The sequence below is a fragment of the Podarcis raffonei genome, chromosome 10 (assembly GCF_027172205.1).
Source record: "Podarcis raffonei isolate rPodRaf1 chromosome 10, rPodRaf1.pri, whole genome shotgun sequence".
Classification (NCBI taxonomy): domain Eukaryota; kingdom Metazoa; phylum Chordata; class Lepidosauria; order Squamata; family Lacertidae; genus Podarcis; species Podarcis raffonei.
The window spans coordinates 58424013-58436919 of record NC_070611.1 but is presented as its reverse complement, the minus strand read 5'-3'; the positions used below and the strand labels follow the sequence as shown (position 1 = coordinate 58436919).

Genomic DNA, 12907 nt, shown 5'->3' with positions numbered 1-12907 from the left:
GTTACCTGCTGCTCTGAAAGTTAACTTTCAACTGCAAGTTGTCATCTTTAGATACATTTACAACAAGAAAACAGATTTTAAAACAGCTGTGTTTCAAAAAAAGTTAGCAGCTTAGAACCTACTGATTTTGGGTCTGTATTACACTGCAGCTACTTACAATTTACTCTAATATCTCAGAGGGATTGGGGTAAGGAAAGTATAGAAGTCAGGAAAGGACAATGAAACGTCTACTTCAGATTATTTATGACCAAATTTATTTTTCCACTGTAGAAATGTCCTTTTTTCATTTGCCAACATCAAGGACAGGGCCAGAAATGACTGATGAGATGTGCTTTATTCAGTTAAATGTCAAAGACCTCAGAGAGAAAAAATAAACATTACCTAGTTTGTTTTCTACAAGACTTTGTATTGATACCAATTTAATACCGGGCAACAAAAATATAGCAGGCACTGGAAGCTTGTGACCTGGCAGTTCATCAACTAGCCAAAAGCCCTGCTGGTTGCTTTATACATTTAGAACATGCCTAGAATTGCAGAGCAGCTTGGAAACACTGTTTAAATGTGCAACATCCTTTAAAAAACCTACATCAGTGAAATTGACTTAATACAAAACAGCAAGCAATTTCGCCAAACAAAGCAGGCCTGAGCAAGCAAGATCAGTTAGAATGAGGCAACTCAAATTACAAAATAATGCAACCATTATTGCAAGCAACATTTTCCTCCAAGCACACATGCTACCCGCATTCCTTACAACGTTGAGAAGCAGCCTCCAAACTTTAAGTGTATACCTTTGATACAATGTGTTACAAAATTGAAGGAAAATGGTACATAGGGTGAAGTGATGCATTTCTAAATAAAGTTTGAGCGAAGTTCAATAATTTCAGGTCATTTCACTACTTCAATATGAGCTAAGCATATGGCTTAAACATGACACAATCCTCAAACTAGCATTTTAAAAATTCTGTTTATTTTGGGAAAGTCTTGCCTCCAGTCCCCTCCCTGGCTATTTAAGTCAGTGTGCTTAAGACAAGCAGTCTTCACTGGATTCCCTGAACAGAACATCACTGGAGCTGCAGTTTGTCACAGTTACATGGGCAGAGTCAGTATTGGGTCCATCTCATGTGGCGGATGAGGGTTGGATTCTTAGACCAGTTGGGCAGGGGTTTGGGTATCCCCAAGGGAGCCTGGGGGGTGCTTCCTGTCCAAATACCCAAAAGGGGCAGAAAGGACTCTGTATCCTTACTAGTGATCGGGGGACGGAGGGTCTCTGGATATGAAGCATGTCAATAGGTGACCCGTGACAGTGGCCAAACCCTACTTCTTATCCATAAACCAGCAGGCAGGCTGGTTGATTACAAGATACATACACAACGCCTATGGCCAAACCTGCATAAATCTGTAATCAATAAAGTTGTGGCCTTATCTGATCCCAGCACTGGTGCCTTGTGTCTTATTTTATATCTTAACTGCCTGTTCACCCTCCACCCCTCATGGCTTCACTTGCACCCGGGCCCAAAACTAGTTATAAACAGCTTATTAAGGAAAGGTGAATGATGGGCACCCTGAAGAGATTGAAAAGTACGCTCATACAGGTTTATGTGCCTGCATTTGTGTAGGGATCAGTATCAAAGGCCCTGTTCTCTGACCTGCCAGCAAGAGCTGTTGGGTTAAAAGGGCTCACTCAATGGTGACCCCATACCCCATGAAGAGACACAGCGTATTATCACAACTATGTGTTTTTCTTTTAATTAGAATAAAACCCTATAAAATATATTTTTTATTTTAGTTCCTGTTCAGCTGGATTGTGCTGTACTAGAAAATATATATATAAATGGTGCTGTAAACCATCTTATGGGGGCAGTGTGCCTTCAAAGACAAATTAAATAAATATTTAAATAAATAAGCAAGAAGTTTCAGAGTTGTGTGTTATCTTTCAGTTTTCTCATTCTAATTTAAAAACACACCAAACAGGTTTTATATAGGTTTGAAAGCACAATTGAGCCAAACAGCTTGAAACTGAAATGTTCTGAAAGTAATGGAGCTATAGTGAAGGAATTCACCGAAATACAACGACCAAAAGAAGAGGAGGTCAAAACACAAGTCATTCAAAAATGCTGATAATATGATACCAGCAGAACTAGTGCTCTAAGTTGTATTCCAGGTTCTAAAAATGTTGCATAAATCCAATTAATGTGGCACATTGGCAGACATATACACACTGACTACAGCAAACCCCAGTAGAATTGCAGCCAGTTAGCAGAAAGCAGCATTCCGCCAGCAAGAAACAATAGCCTTGTAAGAAACTCACTTTCCTAAAAAGTCCCATACAAAACCCCCTACAGGCTGGGGTGGAGAGACAGACACCTGGTAGGGGGAGCATATTCTGTGCGAAGCGTGCCTTCTGAGAAAAGGCATGGCCAAAAAAACACAGGCACAAAACAACCCAAGGGAACCAGGAAAGACAGAGAGGGAGAACACAAAAGAAACATCAATGAAACATTAGATGATTGTGGGATGACAATACATAAAGAGAGCAAGTAATTAGTAAAACGAACTAGAAAGCCAGACATTTGATACGTGAACAGAACTGCGTAAAAACAAAGCCATTCACAAATTGGATGCGTTCTTCATTTGTTTTTCAACTTAATCTATTGAAGTGTTTTCACCTGTTCAAAAAGAGCTAAGAACCAGCCTCTGATGATGCAATCCTAAACACATTGAACAGGGAGTAGCCCCATTGAACATAGTGGAACACTTGCAGGATTGCAGGCACTTTGGGGGCCTTGAAGTTCTTAAGGAGAGGGCCAGGCTCCCTCAATATTGAGTGGTGATGTGATCAACGCATTGCATGACGTGGTGTATAATATAATAATAATAATAATAATAATAATAATAATAATAATAATAATAATAATAATAATAATTATTATTTATACCCCGCCCATCTGGCTGGGCTTCCCTAGCCACTCTGGGCGGCTTCCAGCAGAATATTAGAATACAATGATTCATCAAAAATTAAAAGCTTCCTTAAACAGGGCTGCCTTCAGATGTCTTCTATAAGTCTGATAGTTGTTTATTTCTTTGACATCTGATGAGAGGGTGTTCCACAGGGCAGGTGCCACTACCGAGAAGGCTCTCTGCCTGGTTCCCTGTAACTTTGCTTTTCGCAGCGAGGGAACCACCAGAAGGCCCTCGGCGCTGGACCTCAGTGTCCGGGCAGAACGATGGGGGTGGAGACACTCCTTCAGGTATACTGGGCCAAGGCCGTTTAGGGTTTTAAAGGTCAGCACCAACACTTTGAATTGTGCTCGGAAATGTACTGGGAGCCAGTGTAGGTCTTTCAAGACCGGTGTTATGTGGTCTCGGCAGCCACTCCCAGTCACCAGTCTAGCTGCCGCATTCTGTATTAGTTGTAGTTTCTGGGTCACCTTCAGTTGTGCCCAGAAATGTACTGGGAGCCAATGTAGGTCTTCCATCACTCTTTCAATGTAGTGCTTCCATCACTCTTTTTGCCATATACTGTATTTTATTTTATTTCTAGGAAGCAGCTATGGAAGAACTCCTTTATAACATCATCAACTCATTTCTTCTTTTTCCCTCATTTATGGAGTGGCTCCCTGATGTAGAGGCAGTCGCTAGCCTGGCTCCAGCTTGAAAAGCTATTTTTATCAGCCAACTTCCCCATGGTAAGGTACTAGGTGTATAAGTACAAGCTGCAGGGGAAGCTAATGCTACAAATGTGGTGTGTCTCAGCTAGTTAGTTAATCTAGTGGTGTCTCCTGTACAAATTAAAAACATATGTTTCAGAATAATCAACTATGCTTTAAAAAAGTGATTTTTCTTGTTATCTCTTACAGATTGGAAGAATGTGGTAACAAAGGAAGATCTCAAATACTGTACATGTTTCCTCCAATTTGAAATGGAACCATATTATCTTCAGTTTCAACTGGAGAGTAATAAACTCTATTGAGAATTCATCCTTCAAGACTGTAGGTTACACTCAGAAAAATGAACAATCCATTTACAGTTATAGTACAGCAGAAATTCTGAGAGAAGACTAACAAAGCTCTCCATAATGACTGACCTTGGAAGAAGTTGAAAAGAAAGATGGTGGGATTTAGAAACATTTTAAATGTAAAAACATGACAGGAAAAACTCAAAATATTATTCCAAGGTTTTAAACCTCTATGATAAGGAAGGTAACAATATTTTCATCAGTGATAGAGAATTCTGCACAGATTTTGAGGTTGAAGGAACATCCAAACATGCATGTTGGTAGGATACAGAGAAATGCAAAATTGGACCAAAATCAAATACTGGTGGAGAAAGTTAAATTTGCGAGATATCTATATAAGAATGACAAATTAAATTTCAAGAATATTATGTAAAACTTCTGCAATTCTATTTCAACTGTCCTAACAGACATTTTGGAATTCAAAAATAAAGGAAATGACATATTTTTCCCCTGTGGCCAACAGAACACCATTCATGGAAATGTTCAAAGTTTCGTTGAAAAATAATGAATATTGATTTTCAAAGCTCTCTACTGTTTCAATGAAACAGGCAGAGATACCATCCAAGGTAACAAACTTGAACTGGTAATCCAACTGAGAGGCTTCATGCAAATTAATTATCTGTGTGTTCCTAATGAATTGAGAATATTGTTTTGGCGCCTTTGAGTAGATTCTGCATATCAAAGAAGATAAAAATGTGGAGCAGTAACACCAAGTATTTACAGATGTGTAAATTCTCCCTACAATAAATTCTCTTAATTATATTTTCTGGAGTTCTGAGAAGATTTCTTTATACAAATGCCACCCATAACTATTAAACACATTCAACATCTAACTCAACATTGAAATATTAAGTCAGATGAACAAATTTTGGGCAATGAGGGAACGCCAAGCAGCTACTGCGTTTCAAGAATTAATATATTCACCAAGGAAAATTCTACTCAGGTGGTGGTCTTAATCTATGTGATTTTCCTGGCACTTGACAAAATGCAGTTGAATCCATATGAAATAATGTTAAGGAAACCCATTCTGGCAAAAGAGGAAAAGTTAATGCACCGCCAAGAAATGAACCTCCATATTGTACCTTTCAAGGCAACTGTTGGTCAAACTGTAAATAATAATTGTATGTCACTGTTTTAAAACAGACTAAGAGTTTACAGCTGCAGTTCAGGAGAAATTTTAAAAGCCTAATAAATGGCTAATAGTTTTGTTCCATTTTCCATCTGAGGTGTTGTTCCCATGACTTCTCCAGTGACCCAACTGCTAGCTGTTCAAATCTAGTGGGGATATTAAGTCCTACCTAATTTCTCTCCACAGAAAAAGATGGGCTTGGGGAAGCCACATTACTAAGAAAGTATTGCCAAGAAGAGCATTTTTAGCTGTAAGATGCCTTGAGTCTTTGTCAGGGAAAAAGGAGAGTTGAAAATAAATATGTAATAATAATAATATAAGAAGTGGAAATCCTGTTTCAAAGCTACTAAGTGGCATTCTCCTGTTTAATTTCATATGGCTGCAGAACATGTTCTCATATAGGCAGAATTAGTCCTCCCATCAAGTTGCATATTAAAAATGCTTAGTATTATCTGTGGTACTTGTACTATAGTAAATCATATAAATTTGTCAGGTTCAAGTATGCATGTACAGTACATGAAATGAAAGCCAGCTTCACTGAGCTACCATCGTTTCCTACAATTGCACTTTTGCTCCTACTATTTAAAAGAGATCCCAGAAACATCAGCATACCTTTTGAAATGGGCAGGGGGGGGGAGCAAAAACCCTTAACTAACTTTTAGAAACTCCCCCAATGCCGTATTTTGAATGGCAACAAGTTGAAAACCTGATAACGGGCTTCTCTCCCATACCCTTCTCACCTTTCTAGTTCTGCTATCTTCTTGTCTTTATCATTCTTCTCATTCTCCATCTCTTTCAGGATTTCTAGCAGACGGTCCAGTTCAGCTTGAGCCTTACTGGATTCTTCCCGGTAGCGAGCCACATCTCTTTCCAATTGCTGAAATCGGTCACTCATCTCTGGACTGGCCCTAGCCTCCAATGTTGCTTCATGAGCCTGCACAAAAAAGTATCCCAAGAGTTATTCTTTGTATCCATATTCACATTTGTAACAGAAAACATTCTGTTCCCAAGACACGACACAAGAGTCCTGTTATATCAAACCAAAGCTCCATCTAGTCCACCATCTTGTATCCAACTCTGACCAGTCAGCTTGTGAAGAACATGCTAACCCTGGAATCTCTTACCTTATTGCTTCTCTATCTAGTGCCAATGACTGAGATGTTCTTGCCAGGAACTTTACCAGGGCACATTCCAAGAATCATCTCAAATGCACAGGCTTAATGGGGAGGGACAGGCATCCTTTCCCACTTCTTGCCTTCTTATTGTTAATCAACATTTCTCTCTATGTGCAATCTACACCTCAGTCAGGCAACTCACTCCACTGAGCCCCAGACCCTTTGCTGTTACTCATGACCTACCTGATAAAATAAAATAAAAAATCCAGGAAGGCCTCCTGTCCCAATCTGTCACTTCCCAATGATCCTAAGAAATGATGCAGTGGAGCAGGATAGTGGGAGGAGAGCAGAGTTTTGATACTTTTTCACAGCAGGAAAAAGTTGGAAGTGGCACTTGCCAGTGTTGCAAGCTTCAGGCATTAGAGGACAGGTCTATCTTTGGACATGATCACTGTCTTGGGGAGGCTAGGCCCTGGCAGTGACTGGCCCAAGGTCACCAAGTTACGTTCATCACTGATCACAGATGCGAACCCATATCTTTTGCTACTAGCTCATGCATTTATTGACTTCTCTTGGGGTAGGGGACAGTGGCTTTGGAATTTCTCTGGAGGGCTGTGAAGCTGTACATTTAAAAAAACCCAAAGTAGATTTCACTAGCCTGAAGTCTGTTCACATCTGTTGCAAATTACTTATTACTATTAAAAGGGAAATATAAACTAAATGTGGGTGATTTTCTTTCCATAATCTAAAATTCAATGTATTGTTTTTATCTACACCAGTTTCTCTTCTCTTATCCTTTTTAATGTATAAATTTTGCTCTCAATGGAAATTAATATCAACTTGCCCACTTGCGCCTTCCCCTACTTCCCCCTTTGCTGTTCTCACAGCTGCCACACACTGAGTCAACATCTACTTAGAGTTATCCACGAGGATCCAAAGGTCACATTCTTGGTCAGTTACTGTCAGTTTAGAAGCCATGAGCGTATATATAAAATTAAGATTTTCTTTCACCCTGGCATACACCACTCTAACATTGTTTACAGTGAACTGCATTTGCCATTTTACTGCCCACTCAATTTGGAGAGGTCCTTCAGGAGCTCTTCACAATCTCTTTTTGTTTTAACAACTGAACAATTCAGTATTGTCAACAAGCTTGGCCACCTCACTGTTCACCCCTAAAGTCTCAGTGATGATTCTTCTGGGCTCCACTTTCTACATCACTCCATTCAGAGAACTGTCCATTTATTCCTACTCTCTTTTATTCTGTTACTTAACCAGTTCCTGATCCACAACAGGACCTCTCATTGTATTCCATGACTGTTACATTTACATAGAAGCCTTGGTTCAGTTACCTTGTTGAATGCTTTTTGAAAGTCCAAGTACATTATGTCAACTGGATCACCTCTATCTATATGCTTACTGACACCCTTAAAGGTAGGTTTATGAAACCAGACTTGCCCTTGCAGAAACCATGCTGCCTACACTTCAGCAAGGCTTGTTCTTCTATATGCTTAGTTATTTTATCTTTAACAATATTTTCCACGTTTTCCTATCAAAAAAGTTAAGCCTATTGGTCTGTAATTTCCAGGATCCTCCTTGAATTCCTTTTTAAAAACTAGTGTCGCATTGGCAACTTTCCAGTCCTCAGGTATGGAGAAGGCTGGTCTGAGGCACAACATATTTTTGTTATAGGATTACCATTCTCACATTTGAGTTGAATTCTCAGGTGGATGCCCTCCAGACCCAGTAGTGTGTCAGTTTTCTTTTTGTATATTAAGTCTAGAACTTAATCTCTTATCACCACTATCTGCTTCAGTTCCTCAGACTCCCTTCCTGCAAAAGTTAGTTCAGGCACTGGGATCTGCCCTATATCTTACCCTGTGAGGACAGGTAAAAATAATTAATTCAGCTTCTCAGCAATCTCCTTACCCTCCTTTAGCACACATCCAAGAGTCCAACTTACTCCCTGGATGGTTTCCTGCTACCAATATATTGAAAGAACTTGTTGATGATCTTAGTCTTTTTAGCATTGTGCTGTGCAAATTATTTTTTAGCATCCCTTACTGTCTGCCCACATTTATTTTGCCAAAGTTTGTGTTCCTTTGTTCTCTTCATTAGGGCAAGGTTTCCAATTCTTGAAGGAACTCTTCTTGCCTCTGATAGCTTCTTTAACTCTGCTCATTAAGCATGCCAGCACCCTCATGTTACGTTTCCTGATCTGCAATATACACTCCCAAGGATTTTGGATTTCATAGACACATAGAATTGTAGGGTTGGAAAGGACCCCAAAGGTCATCTATTCCAATACCCTGCAATGCAGGAATCACAGCTGAAGAATCCCTGACAGATCCTCTGTTTAAAAACCTTCAATGAAGTAGAGTCTACCACCTTCAAATTTGTTACAGCACTGCTATACTTGACATATAAAAAATAGGATCTGAGAAATACAGATTAGAAAAGCAACTAAGCAGAGAAGCAGAAAGGTAGCAAAACTATAAGCTGATTAAATAAAAAAACTAAAACAAAGCAACAAGGAAAGTCCACATCCATTGTCTGACCTAGGCATGACAGCCTTGAAATTTTTCACTGTCTCCTGGGAACGGAATACAAAGACACAAGAGACTACACATGCAGAAACGGCACAATCAAATGGGGTTGGCTATGGCCTTCCAGTTTGTCATAACACTTACTGGCTTGGATGGGTGACTCAATAAGACTTCAGGATGCTAAGGAGAAAGACAGGAAAAGAGGGGAAGAATTGGGGAAAGGAACAGTGCAAGAGAGAGAGAAAAATGTAACACAAACAATCTACAGAACGATGTAGAGACATTCATTGTAGGAGAAAAGGAGCTGATTGTAGATTTAGGATTTAATCTGAAGTAGAGATTTTAACCAAATCCAGTCTTTATTTTCCCTTTAATGGATTTTTCTGCTTCAGTCTTCGGATATGTCTCTTTCGAGTAGTGAGCAGAAGTCTGGATAACCATTGGCTGTACAATACATTACATACTTAAACCAATTAACAGCTGGAAAGCTCCTTAGAGAAAAAAGCCTTAAGCTGACTAAGGCAGCACCGAGCTATGATTTTATTGAACATTTAAATAAATATAGGATGAAAGGTTTCACCTCCTGATGGGCTTGTCCCCCCCACTCAATTTAAAAATGCCAGCTCTACTGAGTAAGTTCAGCAACCTAAATATGCGAGTGTACTAAACCTCAAAAATGCTGTAAAAGATAACTTGATGGATCTACTCAGTATCTGAATGTATGAATATTTCAATGTTGCAACAGCTGTATTTAGAACATATACACATATTAACGTTTAACGTACAGAGCAACAGGGTTCATTGACCAGGCAAACCTAGTGCAGCTATACACTGGGAGCAACACTCTCATGACATACTTCAAATGTGATAGTGGAACATGAATCTTCCTACAATGACATTGAACGCAGAAAGTTGTAACATCTTGAGCGAGGTTATTGGTCCATGTATCTCAGTCTACAATGACTGAAAGTAGCATTCCAGGATTGCAGCCAAACCTGGGAATACTAAGGATTGAATCTAGGAACTCTTGCATGTGCTCTATCTAGCACTGAGTACATATTCTCTGCACTATAAATATAAAATGTAACAGCTAATCTGTCAATGAAAGGTAACACACATGATCAGTAGCTCTGAATGCTGACTGCACAAAGTTAGTGAGTGAGAAGACCAGGCTAGAAATTTATCCCCAACATGCAAGCTTTATAAATCTGTCCCCCCCCCCATGTGAAAGCTTACAACGTAATGCAAAAAACAACTACAACCACCCACAATTCTACTGTAAGATGATATGTTGAAACTCTTCATAGTTTATCTGCTGGTGCTTCTCCTTTTTAGAGAGTTTCTTCTTTCCATAACTGCTGCCAGCTTCATTTGCTTTTGTTTGAGTATCTCCAGAAGTTTAGATTCTTGTCTTGACAATTTCATCTGAATGCTTTGTGGCTTACTTTGTGGGAATCACAGCAGGCCAAGAGAAACTCAATCACTATTGCTAATGGCTCCAAGACAATTCCAGCAAATGGCTGAAATCTATCTTACCTCAAACGCTCTCCAAATGGCTAGTGCATAAAGATTTGAGATTTACTGGCTGGGCACAGTCAAAGTTTTTGATCCATCGGTAGAGCCAAATCAGTCTCTTTCCTTCTCACAATCACTGTGCCCTGGCATTTAAAATGGCATTCTACTGGTTGGTGGGAAGTGAGGCAGACTTAGTTGCTGGAAGACTCTGGCAGGTGGAAAGAATCAGGCTGATCTCCGTTCCTCTCTGATGGTAATTAATTATTTCATGTAGCCAAAAGCGGGGGAAAGGTTTGCATTTCAGACCAGGAGTACATGAAGAGCTCCAGCAGGTTATTTGCATCTCTTTTTGTTAAAGCAACTGGAATAGGCCCAGGCATGGGAAATGCTTCAAAAACTAAAAAACTAAAACAGGATTTACAACAGGACTAAGAACTGAAGACAAATCTCAGATGAAACTTATTCCAAGACTTGTGGAACGGAAAACAAATATTTAAAAGCATCTCCACAGTGAGTAGCTGCAAAAATGAATATTAAATATTTTCTATTAATTAAGATTACTCTTCCACTATGCTTCTTCTCCAATTAATGGTTATTTCAACTGCTTTTTTCCTAACTTAATTACAATGTGAATGCATTCCCTTATTCCACAACTCTCATCTCCTTAGTTTAGGAAGTTTAACTGTTTTATTACTTTGATGCCTGTTAAGATGCTCTTTTGCAGTAGAATTTTAGCCCCTCCCCATCTCAACACTTTATGAACTAGCTCTGTTATAAATGCCTTTGCAGCCATTCAAATAACTAATGTTTTCCTAGTTAGTTATTAGAATTTTGCTGACAGAATTTATCAGTCTATTTACTTTCTGTATTGCTTTGCATGATACAAGGAAACAGGGAGAGGAAGATACAAACTTCTGGATATGATGTGTGAGAGAACTGGCATCTCTCTTCATCTCATCAAGGGAAAATGTGTGAGCTATGTCATACTATGCCCAAAAACATGGAAAAAGGACATGAGTCACACATGTATTCTCTATTGTCACTTTCTTGCTGTGTGCAAAAGTGGCTTGAAATGAACCTCAATCACTAATGCAATCATCCTACACACTCTTTTTGAACGACAATGCTTTGTTGATCCCAAAGTAATAATTTATTATCTAAAATTTGCAGGAGGATATTTGCAGGGAATGATAAAAAAGAAGGGTAAGTCTGAGAAAGACCAGCAATTTCCATTTGAAAGGATAAAGGTTTCTAGTGTTTACCTTTTTCAGCTGAGAGTCTAGTTTCAGGCATTCTTCCTTTTTCTGTTCCAAGGCAATTTCTAATGTCTTTAACCTAGAGTCTTTCTTCAGTCCTGATGATGCTAAAGATGATGCATGCTCCTTCAAATCCAGTAATGAAGTCTACAACAAAGGTAACACATGCAGCAGCATGAAGAACAAAACTATACTTTTCAGCTCTAGCACCAATATTTTGTTCCCAGTCTATATATCAATTACACTTTGTTTTCTGCTCTGGATCAATACATTTCTTTAGAGGCTTATAAGAATCATATATGAAAACCTCTTTTTTTCAATGGAAGGGAGTACTTCTAAATGTGTTAGATGAAATTATGTCTTATTTGAAGAAAAATAATCAGCTATTAACTTCACACTGTCACTGAGCTCAGTCCCAAAAGGGATAGCTATGCTGAATCAAAAACAACAAGGAGTCTTGGGCCCTTAGAAACCAATGAAGTATATATATTGATTTTTTTAACACAATTGCCAGAGGTTTTTTTTCCCATTTCCATTTTACATAACAAGATTTCATTTCCAGCTGACTGCATTATTTTTTTATTTAATCCATATGCCAAGTGTAAAAGCACATTATGATCTGTTGAACTGGACTCTTATTCCACCCTTTAAGGCACCACAATACTCTTCAGCCCTTCCACCCTTTCCCCTTTTCAGTGCTTCTGTTCAGGAGTCCGGCTATTACTATTCCATTCCTCCTCCCCTACAGTTAGCATTCTGTGCCCACTGAGCATGTGCAGAAATCACTGGCTTGCTTTCATCCCCCCCTCCATTTGGGTTATTATTTTTGGGGATGGGGAAAGGGACAATGCCCAATCCCAGTTACATTTCATTATTAAATTTTGCCATTAATGTCTATGGGCATAAAACAGAAAGACTACTTTCACATCATCCATTTACTATGGAATAGCTGTGCTTTGTTCACTTACTTATCACAACATTCCCCTCTCATCCCCCACCCAAATTCAGCTTCACTGTTCCCCCACTCATAAAATCTGACTTTTTTTCTCTCTCAATTGAATAAAAGTGCAATTGTAGCCTACAGTCACTTCCTAGACTGCTGTAGTCCAGGGATAGGATACCTGTGGCCCTCCAGTTGTTGTTGGACTGTAACTCCCATCACTCCCAATCATTGGTTTGTAGCTCTGTTCTCCTGTTTCAACTGCTCCATTCTATTCCCCCTCCTATTCAGCTGTCAGTTTTCCCCAATTATTCACCACCACCCCAAATTCTCAGTGTTCCATGCCACTAGATGGGTCTCTTTTGGATGTGTATATTTATATTTATATTTT

At 39.1% G+C, this 12907-nt stretch overlaps 1 protein-coding gene across 12 annotated transcripts in view; it reads right to left on the bottom strand.

The window, feature by feature from the left end:
- ERC1 (ELKS/RAB6-interacting/CAST family member 1) overlaps positions 1 to 12907 on the bottom strand; it is a 163619-nt gene that overhangs the window by 102205 nt on the left and 48507 nt on the right. For 7 of the 12 annotated variants that reach the window (XM_053407141.1, XM_053407148.1, XM_053407146.1 and 4 more), the window contains 3 exons: positions 11583 to 11723; positions 8950 to 8985; positions 5885 to 6078 (listed from right to left, as the gene is read on the bottom strand). In XM_053407141.1, the coding sequence (XP_053263116.1) occupies positions 5885 to 6078; positions 8950 to 8985; positions 11583 to 11723 (371 nt within the window). The remainder of the gene's footprint in view (positions 1 to 5884; positions 6079 to 8949; positions 8986 to 11582; positions 11724 to 12907) is intronic. The other 5 variants (XM_053407150.1, XM_053407151.1, XM_053407143.1 and 2 more) reach the window with 1 other exon arrangement.